Source organism: Antrostomus carolinensis, unplaced genomic scaffold, assembly GCF_000700745.2.
Source record: "Antrostomus carolinensis isolate BGI_N321 unplaced genomic scaffold, ASM70074v2 scaffold5852, whole genome shotgun sequence".
Classification (NCBI taxonomy): Eukaryota; Metazoa; Chordata; class Aves; order Caprimulgiformes; family Caprimulgidae; genus Antrostomus; species Antrostomus carolinensis.
The window spans coordinates 4,935-29,967 of record NW_010301470.1 but is presented as its reverse complement, the minus strand read 5'-3'; the positions used below and the strand labels follow the sequence as shown (position 1 = coordinate 29,967).

Below are 25,033 nucleotides of genomic sequence, written 5' to 3'. Positions count from 1 at the left end.
GCCTCCTTTTCGTGGTCCTATAAACATGTCTCAAGGGTATATTTCAAATTGATTACAGACAATTTGCACAGGATTTTGTGATGAACACGGATGTCAGGAGCAGCTCGTCATCCAGCGCCATTGCAGACCTTCAGGAGGATGAGGATGGTGTTTACTTCAGCTCCTATGGGCATTATGGGATACATGAAGAGATGCTAAAGGTTAGAAAGTCGTCTCAACTGCATCTTAGGACTAAAGAGGAAACATGGAATGAAGTGGGCTGTGTGCCCATAAATATACTGCAGAGCAGCTGCATTTTTAACCCTTTCTTTACATGATTGTATTTTGCTAGGAGTTGGGTTGAGAAATCTTTTTTAAAATTTTTATTTCCTTTGTACAAATTCTGTTTATACAAAGCATTAGGAACATAAAATCATTTACTCTACAGATATGCTTGAAAATACATTACAATGTCTGTACCACAGCCTTACCTTGCCAAAACCAGCTTAGTCAGGGTACTTAAAAATTAAAGCATAGAACGTGGTGCAGACAGTGAATATTTTTTAGTTTATATTTTTCTAACAAGATAAAGTAATTAAGTCTTAAAACCTTCAAAGGCAAACGTGTGTATGTTCTTTTAACTTTAAAAATACCAAATACAAAACCCAACAATTTATAATTGTCATGAAAATCAAAATCTCTTAATGCTTCCTTTCAGAGAAAGTATCATAGTTGTGAAAGTCATGAACAGTTTTATTGTTTTAAGACACAAATAAATGAAATTACTGCCTAATGTAGGGACAGAATATGGAGTTGTGAAGTGACTTTGTCCATACAGGTAGCATATAAGGTTTTCTGCTTTGTATATAATTTATTGGCCCCAATGTAGAAGTACACATGAATCTGTGTTAGAAACAGTACAAGCATGATGTTAATTTCAGGGTGGGTGGGTGGGATTTTGCAGAAGCCCAGAGATAACTGCAGAGGTAGAATAATGTTTTCCAAAATGTATAATCTAGAGAAAGATATTTAAAGTCTTGAAGATAAATAAAAATTATAGAAGTTTGGTATTGCAGTTGTATAAAGATGTCATTTGAGATGTTATAGGCTATAGGATGAGGAAGCCTTTCTGTTTGCTAATAAAGTGTATAGTAATTCAGCATCTCTGCACAAGGAGATTAGTACAAAATCATATTTTATTTGTTTCAGGGAGTGTTTGTCAGAATGCTTTCAAGAAGACATTAGACTTTCTGAAACATAGGAAAGCAGTTGATTTTTATCATGTGCATTGAATTTTTTCCTACATGCTAGACATTCACCTTGATTTTTTCTTTTTTTTTTTTTAGTCTACCTTATTTATATAAATATAATGGCTTGCTACACTGAAATTTTTAAGAAAGGAATCTTGCTGTCTGAATTTTAAGTTTGTTTCTGACACTTTTCAGTTTTGAAACCTTTTTTTTTTTTTTTTGTATGCTTGATAGTGGAAGGATGACGTTTCAATTTGGTTTTTTCTCTGCAAATACTTCAGAGATGGGGGAAAAGTGTTCTTACCTTACGTTGCCTAAATGTTAGTGTTTCCTGTGTCCTGTTTTTTTTCTTGAGAATTTCTCCACTCATCTTAGTAAATGTTCTTACTATTTATTTAAAAACAAAAAAAAGCATTGCATTGAAATGGCCAGTGTGAGAATGGAATTGATGAATAGAGAGACCTGAAGTGAATGACGATGGCTCACACAAGCAGCAGTGCATATAGTAGGGACAGCAGCTAGAATTATATTGATTAAGTGCTGAGGCAGTGTGAGTGGGCAGGATGTAAGGCTGAAAGCTTTCCAGCTCACTGCTTTCTCGATTGATACTGAACCTTCCAATTTTTATTATTTTTTTTAAAACTTTTTTGGTTGTTTCAGCAAATCCTATTATATGCTACAATAGAGGTGAAGTACTAAAAATAGTTGATCTAAATATAACGTCATAGTAAACCAATATGATTTTAAAGGATCCCAGGTTTTTTTTATTCATGTTAATTATGTATAGTTTTAAAGTACAATTTTCTAAAATGATCCCTAACTGTTTATTTGGGCTTTCTGTGTGTGATAATCCTCCTAAACTTAAAACTGGATTTTGGGTTTTTCAGGCCTCAAAATAATTTGTTTTGTCTCAAGAATTTTTATGAACATAACCTTTGTTCTCAGTCTCTGCTTTTTGATCTTCTTTTTCTAATAAAATAGACTTTGTTCTTTCTCACTAGAGAAAATTTATTTAGTTTATTATTGTTTCTAAAAATTCTCAGCCATAGTAGAAAAATGTTAAATGTAAGCAGTTGGATTTTATACCTCAGTATTATTTGTAGACTTTTCTTTACGAGATAAAAATTGCTTAAAATTTTTTCTTTTGCTTTGCTCTAACACTTGAACTGCAACAGCAATTTCAAAACATATTCTTGGCTGTCAATTTGTGTACCTGCTGATGCATATTAAGAGAATCAATGTTTTAATATATTACCATGTTGGTAGATTGAGCTATACTGCTGATTTTATAAGATATTATAAATGTTTAGTTACAGGCTTGAAAACATTCCAGCTTCTCAGGTCATGTTGTATTATACTTAAGTTTGTTTATTTCTTATATTGGGCTTTCATAAAATGGGCTGTACTGCTTCCTTTACTAGTTTGATGTCAGGTTTGTGAATTTGCAATTTGTTCAGAAATAAAAAAGGTTAATCTGATCTATTTATTTTTTTTTTAAGGAATTTGTGTGTCACAGGAGTATGAGAGAATAAAATGATAGGAAACATTTTATGAGCTCATGTCTCAAATTGTTACCATTGTATAGAAACTTGTTATGTATAGTTGATGCAGTATTGCTACTCTATTACTGCTCTTCCTGGAAAGTCTTGAAGAGGTATCCAAAATCAAATGCAGCAGGTCAGAAGAGTGTAAGCTAATTTCTGATTTTTCCTCCAGAGCTCATCTGGCTTCATTTGCAAAGACAATAAATTCTGAAAGAATATAGTATGGGAAGTGTCATGATTGCAGAGCCCTTATAAGTATAGTAGCCACCAGACATCCTTAGGCCAAGTTAAAAAGCAAGTCTCTCAGTATTTTTGAACAATATACTGTACGTAAGTAGAAAGAGTGAACATTGGTTTTTATTCTTTAAATCCTAGGATAAAGTGCGTACAGAAAGCTATCGTGACTTCATCTATCAAAACCCACACATCTTCAAGGACAAGGTAGGTAAAACAGCTCAGAAAACACAATAATTTCAGTGCTTTATTTTTTCTCTAGTGGTAGAAATCCTTTAGGTTGACTATTTTGTAGCTTTGGGAATGGACTATGGCACTGACAAGATTTGATTTAAGGTGCTCTGGCTTTATGAGGTGGTAGAGTGCTATTCAGCTGCTGGAGGGTGCACAGCGCTGATAACAGAAGTGCTGATCACAATTGTCACTGTTCCGTGTGCCATGTTGGGATGTTCATTAATTATGTTGGCGGGGTTAAGTTGAGCCTTTCTTGTCCAGTATATTAAGTGAAATCTATCTTAGGGGGCTGCTTTATCAGAATTTAAGTGAATTTCAGTTTGTGCCTGATACAGGAAAACCATCCTGGAAGCGCTGTGTAATTGGAACTGGGGAAGAATTCATACACAACTGATTTATTGAATTAGTGGTGTTCAGTCTCTCCAGACTAGGTTATTTTTAAGGCACTTAAAACCAGGAAACTAGTATTCACTAGTATTACACTTGCAGTGAAGAGAGATTGCACTGACATTTGTTTATGATCTTACTGTGGTTGTGACCCCTCTTCTTGTCTTCTGTATTTTTGCTGGCTACTTCTGATTCATTTGAATGAATCAGGCTGAGAGAGTTGGGGTTGTTCAGCCTGGAAAAGAGAAGGCTCCGGGGTGATCTTATAGCGGCCTTCCAAGACCTGAAGGGTGCCTACAAGAAAGCAGGGGAAGGACTTTTCCTAAGGACAACTAATGACAAAACAAGGGGAAATGGGTTTAAACTGAAGGAGGGGAGGTTTAGATGAGATATTAGGAAGAAGTTTTTCACTGTGAGGGTGGTCAGACACTGGAACAGGTTGCCCAAGGAAGTTGTGGATGCCCCCTCCCTGGAAGGCCAGGCTGGATGAGGCTTTGAGCAACCTGGTCTAGTGGAAGGTGTCCCTGCTGATGGCATGGGGGTTGGAACTGGATGAGCTTTAAGGTCCCTTCCAACCCAAACCATTCTATGATTCTATGATTTGTTGTGTTCCAAGTTGTGCTGTGCAGCCTTCTGTTCTGGATTAGCTTTCCTCTACCTAGTGCTTACCATTCTTAAGCTGTGTGTGGGTATTTCTTAATGTGAAACCAGGGTGTCTAGGTTTATGGAAGGCAATTACTGTTGATTTTTTTTATTGTAGTTTTCATTGAGACTTTGTTAATGAGTGATAATACTGGGCTTCACAGTAGTTGTGGAAAGAATAAAGTGTACCCATGTGATAATTCCTCAGTTGGAAATTGTGCTACATATGGTTTTGTCCTAGGCAGGAGGGTGTTTCAAGGTGGATAGTGTGTAGTCTTTTTATGTCTTACCTCAGTTTTCTTTTGGCAACTACAGCAGAAAAAAATTAGGAAAACAGTTTTCTTCCTTTTTGCTTCAATCCACGTCACGAGCCTGTTTCTACTAAACATTTCTAAGCTCTTTCGTTATAATGATAGAACATTATATGTGTTGTAGAAACATTATGCTGACAGCTATTGAAAAGATGCAGGTAGCTGCATAGCTGAGCAGCTCATTCAACAAAGCAGAAAAATCAATAAAGGAAAGAAAACCTTCCTGGGAGAAATTTAGTTTCACAGATGCCCCTAAAATTGATAACTGCAGGTTTTCACACGGTAAGATTGATCTTAAGGTACATTGAACGCATGTCCTAGTGGAACAGTAATTTTTCAGGATTGGTTGTATTTCTCCTCTGTTGTATGGACATACTGGTAATGTTTGAAACAGAATGTGGGTGAACTGTTCTAGACCATGTTCTAGACAATGTTCTAGACAGCCATGGATGAACTTGCTCAGGAATCAGCTAGAAAATGTTTGCTTAGTCTGTGTTTTTACTTCACATGAAAGCATTCAGCTTATAAAGAAAAGCTTGTCTATTGTCTCAACATCTACAAACTGGTTTCTGAACTCCTCTGCTGGTTTTACAGCAGTTTCTTGGTCAGGATTACCTCAAATCTGTAGTGTATCCAAACCCATCATAGTGTGTTGAGGCTGAATGGAAAGATTCTCAATTGCTATGAGTTTCCAACAGCTTCCAGGTGACCAGTACCCCACTTAATTTCTGTGTCTGACTGAATTTTGATGTAGCCTTCCCTTGGTATGCTGTTCTGGAGAATGTATGGGGGTTTTTTCAGAGGTCTAGCTTTGAAGTGACATCTGTTACTCCTGCTGAAGGAACTGTTCAGATGTTTTACTCAAATATATGCTTATATGATGCTCTCAGAATCATATTAATGAGAAAGTTGAGGAAATAAGCTGGTTTCCCTTAAAATTTGATTACAATTAATAAAAAAAAAGTGAGTAGAAGTCTGATACTGTATTTCCTAGAACTGCCATATGGTTTTCCTTCCTCGAAAACACATAGTGATGCTTTTTGTTGTTTCTGAAAGGATGCCTGTGAGGTGGGTTGGGAGGAGCTTGTTGAAAGAGCTTAATTGATCATCCTAGCTTTTGATGCAAATCTGCAGTATCCCAAAGAGGTGTGATTGCACAGTGTAACAGATGATAACAGAGTATCTAGGCTTGATTATTATGCATACTTTATTCAAAAACAGACAGTTTGTTTGTTTTCTCTCAGCTTTCAAATGAAATTATTAAAATTTGAATGAATCCTGCTTGGTGCACTTATTTTCAGATATACTGTCAGATATACTTGAATAGGACAATTTAGATTACCTAGCAGAGGTAGTTAAGGTGGCCTTACTCAGTAAAAGAAAACATGATTCATTTTACAGTGAGAGTATTTTTTGGTGAAAGAAGAATTGGTTAGAAAAGCACTATTGCCATACTTAATTTTTGTTACAGAATAGAAGTCTGAGGGCAGGCATCAATGTCATATTGAGGGGAAAGAAATTAGTTTTTAAACATTGTTCCTGCTAAAAGTTCATTGATGGAATTAATTGGCCAAATTACCTGACCTCCTGTTTTTCTGAATTTGAAGTAATCTTCTTCTGTTACTAGAACATCAGTTTTGGTTAGACTGCAGAGAAGGATGTGATGCTGCAATACATTATGGTATAGTCAAATCACCAGTCCAGCTGCTCCAGATCTCTGGTGAGAGGCCATATGTGATCACTGCAAGGATACGTTAGCTGTAGACCCTTGTCCTTAGGCTAATTGGTGATCATTCTGCTTGTCTTTCCATTCCTCAGATGTGTTCCAGCTTGTATATTTTCTCTCTTGTGCCTTTTTCTCCACCCCCATCCCCTGCCTAAGGCTAGATGAATTCCATCTGGGTTTTTAAGTGACCAGGGCAGCTGTCCAAAGTGGTGTCTGTTTTGATTTTTTTCCAATTTGTGGTGATTGCTCTCTTTCATGCAACTGTACATCAAGATCATTCTTTCACAGAGGTTTATTTTTGGCTCTGACTTCCAGCTTTCATGGCTCAGCAATTTTGTTAACTACCATGGGTGAAGTGTTAGAGTAGATGATGATAGGGGGCGTGAGATTTCGGCAGCTGCAAGAACATTGATTTTTACTTTCTGTTCCTGTTGTCAGAAGACTTCAGCCTAAGGATTTCTGTGGCCATTACATGCTGACAAATAACTGGTGAATGAATTGTAGAATTGTATCCTGTTAGAACATAGCTACAAAGGGTACCAAGTGGAACAAGTAACTGTCCACAACTTCTGTGGCCAGCCTCCACACAAGATACTGTAAAAAAAAGTCATAATGCTAATGTTTTCTAGTCTGATTCCAGATTGTAAATTGCCCTATGAAGACAAGTGGCAGTGAACTCTTCAGTCATTGCTTCCCAGTATGCCACAGAAACTCACTTAGACTGTGCTGCTAAGGATAAATGGCTATTTTTATTCGTGCTGGCTTCACAATCATTGTTCTGCATCCATCATCAAAGTGTATAGAATTGCATGGAAGGCAAAGCAAGCAGGCCTAATGTGCAGGGCGTTCAAGTACTTGGATTCTGTTTGTCAGGTGAAATTTAAAAGTGCATGAGCAAGTTTTTGTTGTGCCAAAGCAAGAATGGCCATTAGCTCATAAACTAGAAAGTCTGTCAGTAGAGTGTGTTGTTGCCTTGAAATATTTTGTAAAATGGAGTTATTTTCAACTGTGGGATTGATTACTGAGTGATTTGATATCATCTTTGGAAAAAAATGTAGTGTCACGAAAGCTGTGAAGACAACTTTTATGACACTGCATGCTGTGCTAAGGAGAGACAGTGAAATAAGTGAGTTTTCTAATAGAGTATTTTTATGACTAGTAATTCTGATTCAATGTTCCTGTTATTTTAGAAGTGTTTTAGTAAATTGTGCTTACTCTCTTGCTTGTATGGGAAAGGAAATGTGTCTTTACAGTTCTGATTCTGTTAATGCTTAAATGCTCTGCAGGATATGGGTGACTACATAGTGGTTAGGAAACGTTTTTTCATTTTCAGATTTCAGAATGTTTTTGGGTTTAGTGCTCAGTGTGAAACTCGTAGCTTAAAAATCTGCTGGAGTACGTTCAGGATTAAAAGTGTTACTTTTTAAGCTGTTGAGAAGTTTCTAGCTGTTAGAAGAAATACACTGTTATGATATTGAGGCCTGAACAAGGCTGCTTGGTAAAACATCTGCTTTATGAAGTTCAATACTGCTGTCAGCTCAACTCTACTAACTAATATTTTTGGTAATATTTTCTTAGTTACTTCACATTTTTTAAATTTTCAGTCTTCCTACAGTAGCTAGTAGGTGAGATATGAAAACCAAGCATTTGCATGAGTTTTGTTGCTATGTTGAGTGTACTTTTTTCAAGTATACTGATGAAGTTTATTTCATTAAAATTTAGGGATCCCATCTTACTGGGTTTTTTTGGTCATATTTTGGTTATAAGTAGTGTTAGAAAAACATTTCCAGGTGTTAAAACTGTGCCAGCTACCATTTTGAAATTTAGTCATCTTGAGCCATAGCTGTTTTGTGACTCTGTGACCATTTCTAGCAGAAGATTCCTAAATGAAGTTTCTGAATAAACTCTTAATGAGGAACTGCAGTTAGAATATGTTTTTTTCAGTGGCAATGCTAAATTCAGTTGTTAGTGATTCACTGATTAAAATTGTTCAGGCTCTAATTTCCCGTTTCTCCTGTTCAAGTAACTTTTTTTTAATTGTTCCCCAAATAATTACTTGTGATTGTTTCCCATGGGACTGAGTTTATCTGCAGCTGGAGCTGGTCTGCTTTGTTGTCTGTCTGTAAGAGGCAGTAGAGGGTGTGGAGTTAGAACTGCAGTTTGACTTGGGTATCTCCGAGTGTGATAGTGATGATGCTACTGTTTGTTCCTTCTGTTGGGATATGGTGCCTCACTGATGTAGAAAGACGTGTGAAAAAATTATAGCAAGGGAAATAAGATGTTTATTTTTACCTCCATTTATTTGTTTCAGGTGGTTTTGGATGTTGGCTGTGGAACTGGAATACTCTCCATGTTTGCTGCCAAAGCAGGTGCAAAGAAAGTGATTGGAGTTGACCAATCTGAAATTGTCTATCAGGCCATGGACATTATTCGGTAGGAAAAGTTCCAAGAAAAGTATGGTAAATATTGCTGTAAAAAGTTATTAAAATGCTGTTCACCTATCACTCAGTCTGTCTTTTTTTGAAGTCCTCCCCTGTCTGAAGACACATTGGAGATGCAACAAACACTGCACACGTGGATGCTGTAAAATTACTCTATTAAATAAATGGCTCTTTAAGAAAAGTACCATGTTTAGTGCATTAGGTGCAACTTTGACTGAAAGGCTTTTGTGGAGCAAGACCTTGTTCTCTAAAGAGAACTTTTCCCAGGAGTCCTTGAAATCTTCAGAGTGGTTACAGATGTGAAATAGTGTTTTGTTTCTAATGTACTAGATGATAAACTTAGGATTGTATCTTTCAACAAGCCCAAGTCCTTTACGTGTTATTTATACTTGGAGGAAGATAGAAGTATCAGCCAACACATATTATCTTTGGCAAGCCTTTAAGAAAAACAACAAATCAAAACTCTTAAACTCTTTTGAGTGGTGAATTGCCACTTGAAGTACACAATGAACCATTGCTAAGGCTGCACATTTTACCTTCTGCTGTAAAAGGTTCAATTCACATTCAAGTTTTCAGTTTATATCAGGACAATTTATATTTGTCTTGTTAAACCTACTTTTTCTTAAAGGAATAAAACTGATAAACTTGTAATGGAGTAACAAATATTTATTAGAATACTAAACAACTCTGTTGCTTAAAAATGATGACTGCAGTGTGCTTCCACCTGTGGTTAAATTATGTGCTCAAGAGCTTTTGCCCCTCCCATGATTTAGGTTCATTTCTAGTGTGCTAATTACTAGAAACAGTGCAACCTATGTGTGTAAGGAAACTGGAATAAATGGCTTGAGTGGCATAATTCTTTCCCAAGGTTACATGGTAAACTTATTTGTAACTAAATGCTTGCCTCCTCTTTTTCTTATTGGGAATAGTTGCCCATAAAATTTCTAGTGCAGTGAAGGAGTTGATTTTTGTCATTCATCACTGTTATACTGGAATAGAAAGTTGAAGTATACTTCCTAAGTAGCATCTCAGCAGTTTTTCCTACAATGTGTAAACTACATTAGTGGGAGTTTGGTGGTGGTGGGGGGGGTTAATACTTTATAAATGAAAACAAGTACGTAATGAATTAGCCTTTTTCCTGTCTTTTGTTTTAAATCGTGTCCTTGATTGTGGTAATTCAGGAACTTATCCTTAGATCTCTTTTTATCCTTCTTAAAATGTTGTTTTGGGTGACAGATCTTTAGTCTATTTCTCACTTTGAACTTCTGGTTTTGCTTCTGTGCACAGCATTAAATATTATATTAGTGATGAACTGCTACCCTTCTAACAGAAGACTGTTGTATGTAGGGTATTTAATTGATCTTTCCAACAGCCCACATGTTCAAGTAGCCCTTTGACCCTTTCCTTTCCCTCCCTTCATTCTGATCTTTCTCCCATTGTCTTTCAGATGATTGAATTTTTAGTGTGATTACTGGTCTGCATTGAAAGCCAGACAGAATGTTAGAGTAAGATATCAAGACAGGGAGGGAAAGGGCAGAGATAAGAACTGCAGTGGAACGATAAATTTATTTGGTGGGAATACTTTTCTGCCCTCTATAACAATAGCTATTGTAATAATGATGTGCTCAAGAAAGGCTAATATGGTTTGCCAAGAGGAAAAATACTAAATTTCAAGCATTTACTTATTTAGTAATTTCACTGTCATGCAGTTTTTGTTTCAAAAGCTGTCACAGTATCTTTCTCCTTATACAGGACGGTTGTACTGTTACTTGTGTATGAGCTAATAACCAATTACTGCAGTTACTAAACATTGCAGATCATTTCAGCCAAAATCACAGTAGGGAGGATGCCTTTATTGTGGAATAACTGTAATACTGATCCAGAGGGAATGTTTGTTCTCACTGACTTTGCAACTGGTTTTGTTAAATAAAAAAACCAAGTCGTGCAAAACAGCTTTGTGAGGAAGTTAATTTCCATTGCTGTCCCAGTGTGATGAGGAGGCTCTAATCACTATGGACTTATGCGACAGGGGTCAAAGGAGGAGAGCTGGGAACAAGCAACTCCAAGTAAACAGGAGCATCATTTTAAATTGTCCTCTTCTTTCTTTTCCTGGTTTCTGAAGCTTACACATTTGCATGCATAGCGCATTGTGTACAGATCTACTGTCTACCATCTTTGCCTGGCACTTAATCTGCTGCAGTTTTTGGGTACTCAGAAACATTCCCTCTGAAATACAACTGAGAAGAGAAATACCACATTTTAGCATGTTCTTGATTAATTTAAAAAAAAAATGTTATTGGGAGGAGAAATGCGAAGTATAGACATCAGTATATCTCTCCTGACAGCATAAATTGGAAATATAAACTATGTTTATGTTGTGACTTGCAGGTTAAATAAACTTGAAAATATCATTACGTTAGTCAAAGGAAGAATTGAAGAAGTAGATCTGCCTTTGGAAAAAGTGGATGTAATTATATCTGAATGGATGGTAAGGTGCACAAATATTCTTTTCAAAACACAGTTATTTTCAGGAAAAAATGTGTGGTTTTATTTCATTTGGAAAATGATTCTTTAAGGGATACTACTTTTTTTAACCAAAAATTTATCATGCTTGCAACAGTGTCTCTGACAATGTGGGAGATGGGATGGTGGTCCTGATTATGTGGTACTTGGATACAACTCCTGATCCCTTGTTCATGCTCTTTCAAGTCACGAGGTTTTTGTTACGTAGTTAGTGTGCAAATCTACAGTAGTACTCTGTATTCATGAATAATACTATTGTAACCATTCAGGTGAAAGTAATGGAGAAATATTGTATTAGTCATCCAGCTAGATCATTTTGATGAGTTACAGTAAAACACCTTTAGTTCACAGACAGCTAAAGACTATCCTGACTGCAGGAAAGGTGATAAAGAGATGAGGAGCTTACACACTGGGAAATCTGCAAATATAGAGAGAGCTTGAAAACTGTGTTACTATATTCATTGCAGTTTTTTAGTATAAGAATAAAGTAACTGATTTTAAAAGTACGTAATAGAGGTGGTGGCCAGCAGGAAATGCAGTATGCAGGGTGTAAATGAGCCATTTCTTGGAATCCCATGGATTTCAGCCGTTGGGCTGTTACCTTTCTTTCATGTTCTGGCTTATGACTGTTACACAGTTGTGCTTGCAACTCGCCATTGATCCTAATAAAGAAATCTGTGTGACAAGACCCAGTGCCAGGCTGAACTTCATAGCGACTGAGTAAGTCTGTTCCCGATCAAAAATGTGGTAGGAAACACCCCTTGTGACTTTTCTTGTGGACTTCTGCTATTCAGTCTCCTCATATTGCAGACCTTAAAAAAAAAGAATACATGTTTTCTTCATGCTGGTTCCCACTGTTTGGACTTAAAGAAAAATTCTTTTGTCCTTCAAATTTAAAGATCAATAATGAAAACTTATATTCAAAGTTATTTTTAAATGCAAACTGTGGCTGTTCAACTATACACAAGAGCCTTTGGGAGAGAGGTCACACGTTGACTATGGATCCATATGTATCTAACTAGTTTCCAGTTAAAGGTGAAAATATAGTGTTTGCTTTGGCTTTTCTGTGGTTTGGTGGTGGTTGTTGGTTTTTTGGTTGTTTTTTTTTTATATTACACATTGTGGTGTGCTGGAAACCTGCAAAAGCTTTTCCTCCACTGCTAATGAATGTTATTTGAAGCATGAGTTTAATTTAGTATTGAGGACACTAGTTTCAAGGAAGATTTAAGCCATTGGCTTAAACTAGTGATTTAAAAATAGTGTGTTTAGGGTTGGTGATTTCTGACAGTATAGTGACTTCACTAGAAATGTAATTATGGTTCTTTGAGGAAACCTTCTGATCAGTTGCCTAATATGTGCACCAAGAATAATGTTCCCAAAATCACATTCTCATTCTGGAGCCCAAGATTTGGTTTTAAAAGCAACTTCAGCACTTTAGAGCTTAAGTCATGTTGCCTCTAAGGTGAGATGAAGGATTTTGGAAAGCAGCTCTTTTAAGAAATGAAGTATTGAATGTTCCATGTTTCCCATTTGTGTGCTTATTTACCTTTTAATGTCATAATTATATAGCCATGTGCATTTCACTTAATTAGGTATTCTAAATATTTAGGAATATTAGCATTTTTATAGGTTGCTGCAATACAGAGATAAAAAGGACAATGCCATGGAAGTAAGATTGATAGCTGGACAGTGCACACACTGTGCCAGCTCTGTCCAGAAAGGAACATTGTGTTGCCGAGATGCAAATGAAGATTCCTCTTTGTCTGGCTTTCTCGTGTGAATCTGCTTTTTATTTTCCTTCCCTACATGATACTGACCAATGTGAAATCTTTTGTTAATATGTGAATGTAAGTGCTTGAATGTCTTGGAAATAAGAAGCATGAGAGCAAAAAGGAATTTTATATATATATATATGTTTTCAGCTCTTTATGTCAGTTTTCAACTCTTTATTTAGAGAATCTGTATGAACTGGGAGAGAATTCTAATGGGGAACAGTGGTTTTGCTTTGTAACAAAAATATGAAAGTTACTGTTCTGTTTAGAAAACAAAACTGCTTTTAGACTGGTAAACATCAAACCTTTTTGTGGAGACATAGCTTTGTTTGGCTTGGTACAGAACAGTGCTTAAGACCAGTACACTAAGCTTTTTTTAGAGCTGTATCTGGAGCATCAGAAAATTAAAATCAATGAAGTAACAGAGAGGAAAAATACTGCATCCTGCAGGAATGTTTCTAGAATAGGCCTTTTGAGAAAGATGACACATAGAACCGTGTATTGTAAAAGGTACGGTGTTGCATTATGAGCATCTCCAACATAATTGTTTCTGATGAACGTTCTTTTAATTGTGTAAGTGACCTGTGACTTCCACAGACTGCTTACTTTTCCTACTTCTCTTTCATTTTTTAATTTGTTCCCTTCAAATATGCAAAAATGGGAGAAGCATCTCAAATATTACACAGTGAGGAGGGGGGTGTGTGTGTGTATATAGATACATAGCCAAATTATATTTCAAATGTGTATTTGCCATCTTCCAAAATAATATTTTTCAGTTTCAAATTAATCTGGGTACAGTTTTGTCATGTTCCTGGTTTAGAATGATGAGCAACTGTCTTTTCATTGGGTTTATTTAAGCCTATAAAAGAAATTAGCAGTGATCTTGCTTTGAATGTAAAGACTTAATGCATTGTTTGTGACATCTGAAGTACACGTGTTTGACATCATTAAAATCAGACCATAAGCAGAGCATCTGTGTGATTGTTTGATTAAAACCAGTATGTAAACCATTGAGAAAGACAGTGGAAGGTGTGATGAGCTGTGAGCTGTTCTGTTGGTATCCAAAAGGCAGACTACTGAAGACTGAGGGTCTGTTGGATGTCTGAAGACCCAGATAAAGCCATCTATTTAGACTTTTTCACTCTGAGGAGACCTGTACATTCCTTTTAGCAAAACATTGGTGAAATATGCAGCCTGACACAAGGATCTCTTGTGTGCTGTGAACCAGGTGCACAAGGGAGAGCACGTGGACCGAGGAGCCTCTTCACCCAATAAACCACGTTGCATTAAGAAAGAATGCAAGAATGGCCAAGTAACAGCCTGTTCTGCTAACCAAACTGATTCTGTGAGGAGAAAGTCATCCAGTTCTTGGAGAAAGGTTATTTGAATGTAAGGATGGGTGAATTTTATATAAGATCTCACTGCTGACCTCATTTTTGTAGAGATTTCCCTGTCCTGGATCATTTGATGCTGTAAGCTTCTGATGCACCATCCTGCTTGGTTGCCTGGAGTTCTGATGTGTGAAACTTTTGAAAGCCTTGATTTGTGAAACCATGAATTGCTGTTAGTGGTTACAGGTACCAGCCTGTAACCACTTTTCTTTACTTGTCTGCTTGTACAATTGGGCACCTACAAGCAAATCTCCTGTCCTCTTATTCAATCTGTAGACTTACATGAATGGTGTTTCTAAGCAAAGGTACAAATAATTGAGTATTTGTGTACAGTGCCTAGTGGCATCTGATGCAAATCATTTCTGAATACACATCAGTCCTATCACAACATCAGTGATTTGTTTGTACCTTGGTGTAATGAATGAAAACCCTTGTCAGTTAGTGACTTGACCTGAAAATGGTTTGCAAATGCTTAAATTTCATCAAAAGTTTAGAATTTTGACTTGAATGTGCTGCTGTTTGTACAGGTGGTGGGACAGTACTTATGAGTTATATACACTGTAGACTTGCTCTCAGTCAGGATCACATTTATGAGCTCTACCCAGAGATACTGAATTTTAAGAAACGATGTTTTGCTGTAATTAGAGTAATTTTATATACAGTATATAAGTTTGAAATGAGAGCTGCTATACAACTAACCAAAGCTAGTTTTTGGTTAAATTGAATGCTGGGCAGGAAAATATTTGCTATAAACATATAAAAGTGGCTGTGTTATTGCACATGGATTTTGGTAGTCTAATTGGAAACTTTATAGGCTGCTTATTGAAAGGATAAGTGCAGAAAGAAATAAAAGATAGGTAATGTTTTTCTGGAATGTTCTTACCCAGCTGCATTTGTGTGCTGATTTTTTTCTCTCTCGATATGCTTTTATTTCCTTTCTCTAGCTAAGACTGTAAAGCTAGAGGTTGAGAGTTTTATTCACTTGAAAAAATATCTGCATTTCTTGTTTGTAAGGGCTTTTATGGTGAGAGACAATTGTTTGAGATGGTTGTCTCCAGTACAGAGTTAGAGTACAGTGTGTTCTCATAAATGTCTGTTTTATGCAGTGCTTTATGATACTGAATATGCAATAGAGTTTTACACAAGGAGAAACTGGGAAAGAGATGGACTCTTAAAATAAACTGTGGATAGTATCCAGTACTCTTGTCTCTTAATCCTGTCATTGCTCACGTAACTAGTATCTTTTTTTTTTCTTCCACCCCTTTTTTGTGTGTGTCAGATGATTTTGAAGTGATATCAGGATGAGCTGTGAATGGGAGATATTCAGGATCTAGGGAAAAGGACTAGGAAGTGAGCATGTCTGAAACACTGAAAACCATATTTTCTCACCTTCCTCCTTTCCCCTATTTCTACAATGAATATACAGTGTTAGTGCTTTTTTAGCACTTTCTAGTCTCTCTATAGTCTTAATATTCTCTATTGTTTCTATTAGTATTTAGAGGTGCATTAATATAAGTGTTCTATTTCTATAATGCAGTAATAGTTAATAGTTTTACCTAAGAATTGAGCCTTTCTTTTTTATTTTTTTAATAATACTGTGTAAAGAGCATTCTAAGTAGCTGAATGCTTTAATTTCTTTACAGCAAAATGTTTTAATAAGGAAATGTATTTCCTTGTGTGAAAATACTGATTTTTTTGCCAACAGTAATAATGGGTATCATTTCTCTGCTCTTCAGATCTTCCCATTTGGTGTTCTCACTCATCTTAGGTTTGTTTAAGGACACAACAGGGTGTGCATAATATCAAAGTCAAGCTGTGGTTTTGAAATGTGTGGGCTTGCTCTGTCAGTAATGAATTATTTCCTTTTTTAAAATTAAATCATACATGAGAGATCAGCATGAAGGCTGACTTAGCGTGAAGGAAATGGTGCTGCAGCAGAGCATGCAGAAGAGTTTACATATAGCTGCTGCTTCTCATTTAAATACACTGCAGGTTTTGGGGGTATTTTGTCAAGTAAAAAGTAATTTTTCACAAAATTGAGTGGGCTGCATCAGTTTTGTGCATCTTTTAACGCACAATAACTTTTTGTGTTTTAAATCAGAGATTGTTATCCAGTCTGTTTCACATTCCCTCTCTAACTTGGTTTACTCTGTAGTCCAATAGAAACTTTGGTTTAAGAAAATAATGCACTTTTTATACTGATAGTTCATTTTGAGAAACAAATAGCCAGCTTTTTAGTAGAAAATGCGTAATATGAGCATAACATTTGAGATGTGCTGTGTATTCAGTTTGTTTTTAACAGAGAATTTGTCACCTTCTGTGTCTTAGTTTAGTCACTACCAAGCTTGAATTATTAATATGCGGCTCACAGATTCGTATCTTAGAGATCTCTTTACAGTAATTAATTTTGAGGGTGCTAATACATGCTTAAAAAAAACCAAACCAAAAAAAAAACCCAAAACCAAACCCCTGAACATTATTGGGGTGGAAGCAAGAGTGCCCCACAGCATCACGGGGAAAAGGTGTTGAGTATAATTCTCTTTCCAGATGGCACCCCTACAGGTGAGGCAGCAGCCTGTGAAATTACATTCTAAATTACACTACAGATGAGCACAGCACACCGAGCAAAACGCTTTGGTATAAGTAATAAATGACTTGATTCAGTACCATTGACGGTTTATGTAACTTAGAGGAATGCTGTAATGAATTGGGGGGAAAGATAGAACTGGGAGCGGGGGGAGAACCAATGGTGCCAGAGTGGAAGGGCAGGGAAAAGACATTGTAGGTGATGGGCATTTTAGGCAGAAAGAAAGAAAAGTGAAGAGCTGAACTATAAAAATACCACCTCGTAGCTTACTGACTCTTGCTGGTGACTAGTCTTAAGATACGTCCTAGAGGTCATATTTAAAACCAGCTCATTTTCAGCATCTGAAAGAACTTTTTATGAACTAAACATATTCTATTTTTAAAACTGCAAGAATAAGAATACAAAAAAAGAAAACTCTGGTTCCGTTCTGTGCTTTTGGCTTGCTGTGGGCAGAAAATATTCTCTACCTGATGCAATTGCAGCTCCTCGCCTTTTCAGCTGTTTTGCAAAGCTTATTAAAAATTGTTGCTCATAAAGTGGTTGTCTTAATTCTGGGACTTAATCGAAGGGCTTCGTAAAAGTTAGGTGGTAGAGTGGAAGAACAGGCAACATTTGGAGGAAAAGTGTCCAGTGGAGCTGGACATTCCTGTTACCAGGTGAAACAGGTTGAGAAAAGGGTATTTCCATTATTTTAAGACTGTTCTTGTTGAATACAAATATGTCATGCTTCAAGTTTCTGATTTTCTGATTTTGTTTTTAGCTAAGGCGGCTGCAGTGTGGATGGCTGACTCAATTAAGTTTGCAATAAGTTACTCTAAACATCTATTGCAGTATAATTAACCTGTTATAAAATTAATCCCAACACCAAAAAGTGACACAAATCAAATTCTAACTATTTTTATCCTGAGAATTTCTTTAAGTTCAGGTGCTGTAAAATTATGTAGAAAATCCAGTGAATCCATGTCTTTGGTATATGATTTATTTCCACCTGTCTTAGCATTGCCCAAGCTGGTACAGGGCACCATGAGGTTGTAAATGTTGAAGTAACAATGGTGCATTCCATTTGGTGTTTCTCTGACAATAATTTTAATGTTACTTGTAGTTCTAAGTGGAAAGATATTTTCTTGGATTTTTTTTTTTTTTTGTATGATGCCTCAAACTTATTACTAAAAAATCAATACATAAAACTTTCCACTTGGTTTGAGTTTAATTTGATTCCTTTTAATGTTGTAGGATTCTGTCAGGTAGTTGCAGTAGATTGCATTTACTGCCTATAGTTTATTAATTTAGTAGGTACTGGATACTTGCAGTTTGGGAAATTAAAGATGATACTTTACGTAACTAAAGTTTTGAAGTGACAATGCTATTGCTGAGAAATTCACTGAGTGCTGGCTCTTATTGAGGTGTATGGGCATAGAAAGTTCTTACACTGTTGATAAAGTCTGTGTATAGATTGATTAAATAAGCTACATAAGAAGCATAATGATTTCTAAATTCTTTTCTTTTTCTATAAACAGGGATATTTCCTTCTCTTTGAGTCAATGCTGGATTCTGTCATCTATGCAAAGGACAAGTACCTGGCAGAGGGAGGCTCAGGTTGGTGCACATAATTGTTTTAATAAATTTAGCTCGGGGGGGGAAGTAAATTAAATCAGAGACTTAGAATAAGCTATGCATGGATGAGAAAGTTGCCAGTCTAAATGAAAAATGTTTCCATTAGTATGAGCTTCAAGGCATTAATTTACTATATGGGTAATAGAAGAACATTAGATGGGATATCAAGGTCTGAAGTTAATGATGTTTTTAAGAATAGAGGGAGTTATTTATTCTTAAGTACACTCTAAATTTTTCCTTCCCTACTTCCCATACATGTGGGCATTTGTTTTCCCTTCTTGAAATCACAGTTTCTGCATAACTACAAACAGAGGAAAACAAGTTTTATTTTATAAGATGTGATACTGTTTGAGTAAGCTACTATGAATGAGAGGAAGAGTGGATAGGATGTTTTCTTGGAGGAGGGAAGTTGCATGGGGAGGACATAGTTTCAAACACAAGAAGCCACATGAAATGACTAATGGAATTATATTGTTTCAATTTAGCATATTTATTCTATCTTGGTGAGACTATACCCTTTTTCTTTGTGGTTGGAGGGTAGGGAAGTGACAGAACAAAAAGATTTTATGGTGAAGTAGAGTTCTTTTATCCGTATAAGTAGCTTAGTGTCATCTTAAGAAGTGTTTAAAGACCTGTAAATATTTATTCCTCGTGTGATGCATTTTTCTGCACAAGTTCTGCATATGCTTTATTCCTTGTGCTTAATTCCTTTGTCAGTATTGTATTTCATATTGACCTTTTCAATCGTAGTCATCAGTCTGGGGTTTTTTTTTTTCTTCTCCCTTTTGTGCTAACCATGCACATAGTTAGTTTCACTACACTGATTTAATGATTGGATTAATGACTGTGTAACAGTGCTCACTGCAGTGATTCCCTTTGCAGTGAGCTTTTGTGTGCTACAGAGTGCAGAGAAAAGAAAAAAAAGGGTTTTATGCAATTGTTCAACATTCGGTTACAAAGCTGAATATATGAGCCAGAGATTATGGTTCATGTGTTAAAATATTTAGAAACCACTTGAACAGTGTGACAGAATAAGAGCTTTTTTGTTTTCAGTAATATTGCATAGTCCAACCAGACCTGGAACACAGTTGTGTGCTCTGAATCGGTGATACATGCTGATAATTTTGCATTGCTATATAATTAAATCTGGGGACATCCCCTAAAATTGTAAGGAACTATTTTATGTTTAGCTATTACCAAAGCCTTCTGAAAAGGGACAGAAATTTTTGACCTCTATTGAAACTGCCATAATATCTTGTTCTCTAAACTATACGTGTATTTTTGGTAAGTTTGCTGGTGACTTGTGCTTCCTTAAGTTTCCTTTGAGAGACAGGGTAAGGTGGTTCTGCAGTACACTTACCCTCTGTGGTCTGAGAATGACCGTGCGCCGTTATGTGATTCTTCACAAAGGGTACAGTGTTATACAGTCACTGGTTGGTGTGGCCAGATTTAAAATGCAACGCTGTTTCCTTAAGATGCTTACAATTACTGCTCTTCTGCCAGCTTGTGTAGCAGGTAAATGGCTGTCCCTGAGATTCCTGAGAAAGCTTAGCAAGAGGGATGACTCTGCAGTGTAGAGGAATAGCAGCAGAACTGTGGGCACATGTGAGTTCAGATGAACCCGAACTAAGAGCTCATTCCGAGGTGAAGTCTTACCAGAGAAACTCCTGAATCTGCTATAAAACTTAATTTTGTCTCAAGCCACTTTGTACTATTGAGCCCAAGATCATTATTACAGAGACTGACTGAAAGCTGAAAAAAGCAATAAAGCAGCTGTGATTTGGCCAAATCTTTTGGTGACTGAGCTGGGAATAGAATCCAAATTTTTAGATTTGTGTTCAGCCAGTCATATCGTCATTACTTCAATTTAGCCTATTGGCATGCTGAAGTGGATTATGCCAAACTGTCTAGGGTAATGTGTACAGTATATAATGGCTTTATTTGGGAACATAAAATTCTTGCTGCCCAGGACCCATCTGTTTGTTCTTTAGAGCAGTTACTCGCTTGGGTATAGATTTTTGCATGTGCTTCAGTGTCGTGCGCATTGGTGAGAGGTGACATAGGTAAGGAAAGCATCATTCAAAAACTAATACTGTTGGCTTGTTCATGTCAAAACGATGATGGTATTCACTTGGAATTATTTCTGTGTATCTGGAGGATTGCTGCCTTACCTTTCAGCATCCCGAGGGTTTGTGAGGCATTGCTAAGGGATAAAGGATTTCCCATTGTATTCTGTTCACCACGTGAGCTGTTACGAGTGACAGATGACTTCTGGGCACTGAGTCGAGAAGGACACAGATGGTCAAAACGATGAATCTGTAAGAGCATTGAGGAGTAGGTGCTTTTGTCCAATCAGCATTTTGTTCATTTCACCTGCGAGAAGGAATAATTATTAAATTATAGGTTTAATCAGAAAAAAAAAAAAGACAATTCTGACAGGATTGCACAGGGAAGTGTTACCGGGTTGTGGAAAGAGCAGAGGATTTCCAGGGGGATCAGGGATGATGGGTGAAATGGCAAACGCAGTTTTAAGCAGATGCTTTTAAACATTTACAAAACTCTGCAGTGCTTAGATGATTTAGGCTGATATTTAGATAACATGGTTACATTTCCAGTCAGACTTCAGTATCACATGTGCTTCTGGACACGGGTGGGTTTGTAAATTTGGAAGTTAATATATCACTGTCGTGTCTTGCCTGTGCTCTGCTGGTAGAACACAGATTTCTTTTTGTGAAGTCTGAACAGGCATTGTCTACTTTTTTTGTTGCTATTGATAAACTAAACTAAAAATGCAGATTAAATTAGAGCATTAGTGCTTATGTTTTTGCTTGTTCTTAAGCGCTTTGTGTAACTGATCATGAGTTCCACTGATGATTTAAGGTTTTGCTATGTGGACAAAGAGATTTAATAAAAACTGAATGTGGTCCCACCGAAATATTTCATGCTTGATAGACATGGCAAACTTTTTCCTGTTAGCAGACTGTCCCAGAAGTGTGGACTGGTCCAAGGAAGGAAGGTTATAAAGTAATTGATCACTTTTTGCTGTGGTTTTCTTTTTTGTTTGCAGCGTTGCTAGCACACTCATGTAAGTGTATTCTTAACTAGGCACTTTCAGTCTCTTTTCACTCCTCGCCATACCCCTTGCATCTTGTGAAGAGCATTTCCTTGAAAAATATTCCCTCAAAGGCTGTAGTCACTTGCTTTTGTTGTGTGTACATCAGTGATGACTCTTGAATGTTTGAAATGCTGGGAGGTAAAACCAAATATAGTGCAGTTTTCACACTAGTAAACAGCAATAGGAAAGCTTCGAGAAATGGCAGTCTCTTATTGATGGCTCCAGAAACTACTTGCAAATACTCCTACCACCAGATGTTGATTTTCTTTTTGTGTGTGTATGACAGCTGTCAGGTGTGCTGGAACCAAATGATTTGTGTCAGACAAGACAGTTTGAATGCTTTCCTGTTTTGATTCTCATCAAACTGCCTTTTTATGGCTGAGTTAATTGTAGTCTGTTCCTGCAGAAACCTTCTGCTTTGAGTTCCTCATCTGCTAGGTGGTGATGATGATGGCTTACCAGTGGGATTCCAATTTAAGCTTGCTGATACTTGTTTTTTTATTCTGTTTTAAACAGTTAGAAAGTGAGAAAAATGACAGTTTGTTCATATTTTGTATAAACTAGTCATTCCAAATGTAGGGGTGGTTGCTTACTTTAATGTCTTCATATGAGCAAAAAAATAGCTTTTTTAGAGAAGATTCTTCATCATTAATATGTATAAGATTATTTCCTTTAGGCTAAATTTACTCTCACTATATAAAAGGTCTAATTTCAGTTTGCTGTTTCTCTGTGCAGTGTTTTACAAGGCAAAAGATACTGCTTTTCTGACTTACTATGCTATACCAATGATTTCTCCATACTCATTTTGATAAGATACAATTTCAAGCAGAGCTGAAGACAAAACTAATTTTACAGTTCACCAGATTTTAGGGAGGAAAAGAGAAACTTAGCATCAGTTTTATTAACACTGCCACATTCATGTATCAATACAAAATAAAATAAAAGAAGGTGTTTATTAGTAGGCATTTTGTTCTGAACCCAGATCAAGAATTCAGTATATGCGACTAAAGGCTTTAAAACTCTAAAAACAAAACATTGGGATTTCTTTGTGGAAAGAAACCTAGCTAAATATAAATTGAGCTTCTCTTACTATTTGATGTTGCTATAGACAGCCATGGCCATAGCAGCTGTGCTTTATGTCTTTTCCAGTCAGCAGTGGATAGAGATTGCCAAGACATTAACTGGCTTTGCTGTCAGCAGCTGTTAAAAAGGCAAATGTCAGTCTTCCACTACTGTCTGGAAAAGCTGTAAATAGGTACTTTTTCTGAAGGTGTTCTTGGGAGAAGGGAAAGCACAAATGGGAAGATAGTGTAAGAATGATAGCTGTCATCCTAAAACTGTGGGGGGAATCGATGAGAATGTTCTCTTCTGTCTATTGGGTCACTTCCATACTCTTCACATATAGATAGAAGAATGGTTATTCTTTTCCAGTACCCTTAAATAATTTTTCAGGTTGTAAGGCAAGTACCAGCCAGAGCTGATAAGAAACAGGAATAAAACTCTTGAGTAAGAATATTTGTTCTTTCCTGGAATAAAAGGACTTTTCACAGAAGTTTCTTGTTATTGCAGAACCTTCACCTGAATTTTCCTTTGGGTGTCTGTCTACAGTTATTAAATCAATTTTGGGTCAGTCTCTGTATAGAAGCCAGAAAAAGATGTTCCAAATTTTCTTCAGACATCAAGTTTCCAGTTATTTTCTGGCAGTGGGATTCAGCTACAAAGATATTCTGTCATGAATAGGAAATACTATTCCCAGAGTAGTGTAGGAAAATTAATTTCCAATGTCTAGTCTGTTCTGTGGACAAATGAAACTCCAGAAAACAAAGTAGTGGAAACAGTGTCTTGTCCAAGAGCTGAAAAAAGTTTTCATTTGTTCTTCTAAGATGTTAATCACTAAAAAGGGTCCTTTTTATGCATGTCTAAAATAAAATTCCACTGATCTGTTTCTTTGTTACAGTTTATCCTGACATTTGCACCATTAGTCTAGTAGCTGTTGGGGATATGAATAAACACATGGACAAGCTACTTTTCTGGGAAGATGTATATGGCTTTGACATGTCTTGCATGAAGAAGGCTGTAATTCCAGAAGCTGTTGTGGAGGTGCTGGATCCAAACACACTGATATCTACAGCCAGTGTCATTAAGGTACCATACTTCTTACATTTTTAGTAGTCATATCAGAAGTTTCTTTGCATTTTGCATGTTATACTTAATGGCTTTATACTCATTTGTTCTCAGCAGCAATCATGGTTTTTAAAATAACCTAAAGTCAGTGCATGAGCTTATTTGCTGGAGTTAAGTACAAAGTAGTAAAATTAATGAGTTGAGCAACAGTGGCATTATAGATAAATTGTTTTAATCAATAGCCATTCCAGAGAACAAATGGATTATATTTCTGAGGGAAAGTTTAAAAACGTTCCAATTTATCATATGATTATTACAGAAGATATTTTAGTGTGTTTGCTCAGATTAGCTGCTTCTTGTTTTGTCTAGTTAATAATGTAACTTTTCAGGAAGCAAAGCATTCCCTAAAGGAAGACAAGGCAGTATCAAGAAATAATGAGTAATAATGTATTTGACACTTCAGTTGCAATTTGATTGGACAATGTTATCAGAGGTTGTGGAGTCTCCATCCTTGTAGATACTCAAAAGCTGTTTGGGAATGGTCCTGAGCACCCTGCTCTAGTTGACCCTGCTTTGACTTGGGGTTTGGACTAAGCAATTTCTAGAGGTCCCTTTCAACCTCAGTTATTCTGTGATCACTGTGAAACTAACCTGGCAAATCAAAAAAGCCCAGTTTTAAACTGGATCAGTTTCATACTGTTGTTTACCATGTGGCTACATGAACAAGAAGTAAAATAAGTGAAGATGCCTGTGGAAGCTACTTAATCTCACCAATGGGCAGCTGTCATCAAGAGCTTTATTGAACAGAGTGAGCTGCTATAGCTAGTTCTATACCACTACTAGTCAAGGTGTTTGTTTTGGCATCTGGGGAAGAGGGATTTTAGATCATTTGCCAGTGTGCAGATAGCATTAGGAGGTTTTTAAGTCTCTTCCCATTTTTGGAGAGCTGAATTATTATTTCCGTAGAAAAGTTGTCTTATTATGGGAACAACTGAACAACCTTCATCCAAAGGAAGATCTTAATTTACATCCAGCACTATTACTGACAGAATTGTATTCTTCTTTTCAACAGCGTATTGACTGTAATACTGCATCCACTCCAGACCTGGAATTCTCTTCAGATTTCACCCTGACCATTACAACGAGCACAAAGTGTACG

The 25,033-nt window shown here is 36.5% G+C and overlaps 1 protein-coding gene across 1 annotated transcript; it reads left to right on the top strand.

The window, feature by feature from the left end:
* Nucleotides 1–29: 29 nt before the first annotated feature.
* PRMT3 (protein arginine methyltransferase 3) lies at nt 30–25,033 on the top strand (the record flags this gene model as incomplete). Its single annotated transcript, XM_010163454.1, has 7 exons — nt 30–200; nt 3,149–3,214; nt 8,619–8,740; nt 11,137–11,236; nt 18,539–18,617; nt 23,708–23,895; nt 24,947–25,033. Coding segments are annotated over 7 exons (813 nt in total), but the record flags the coding sequence as incomplete, so codon positions are not given.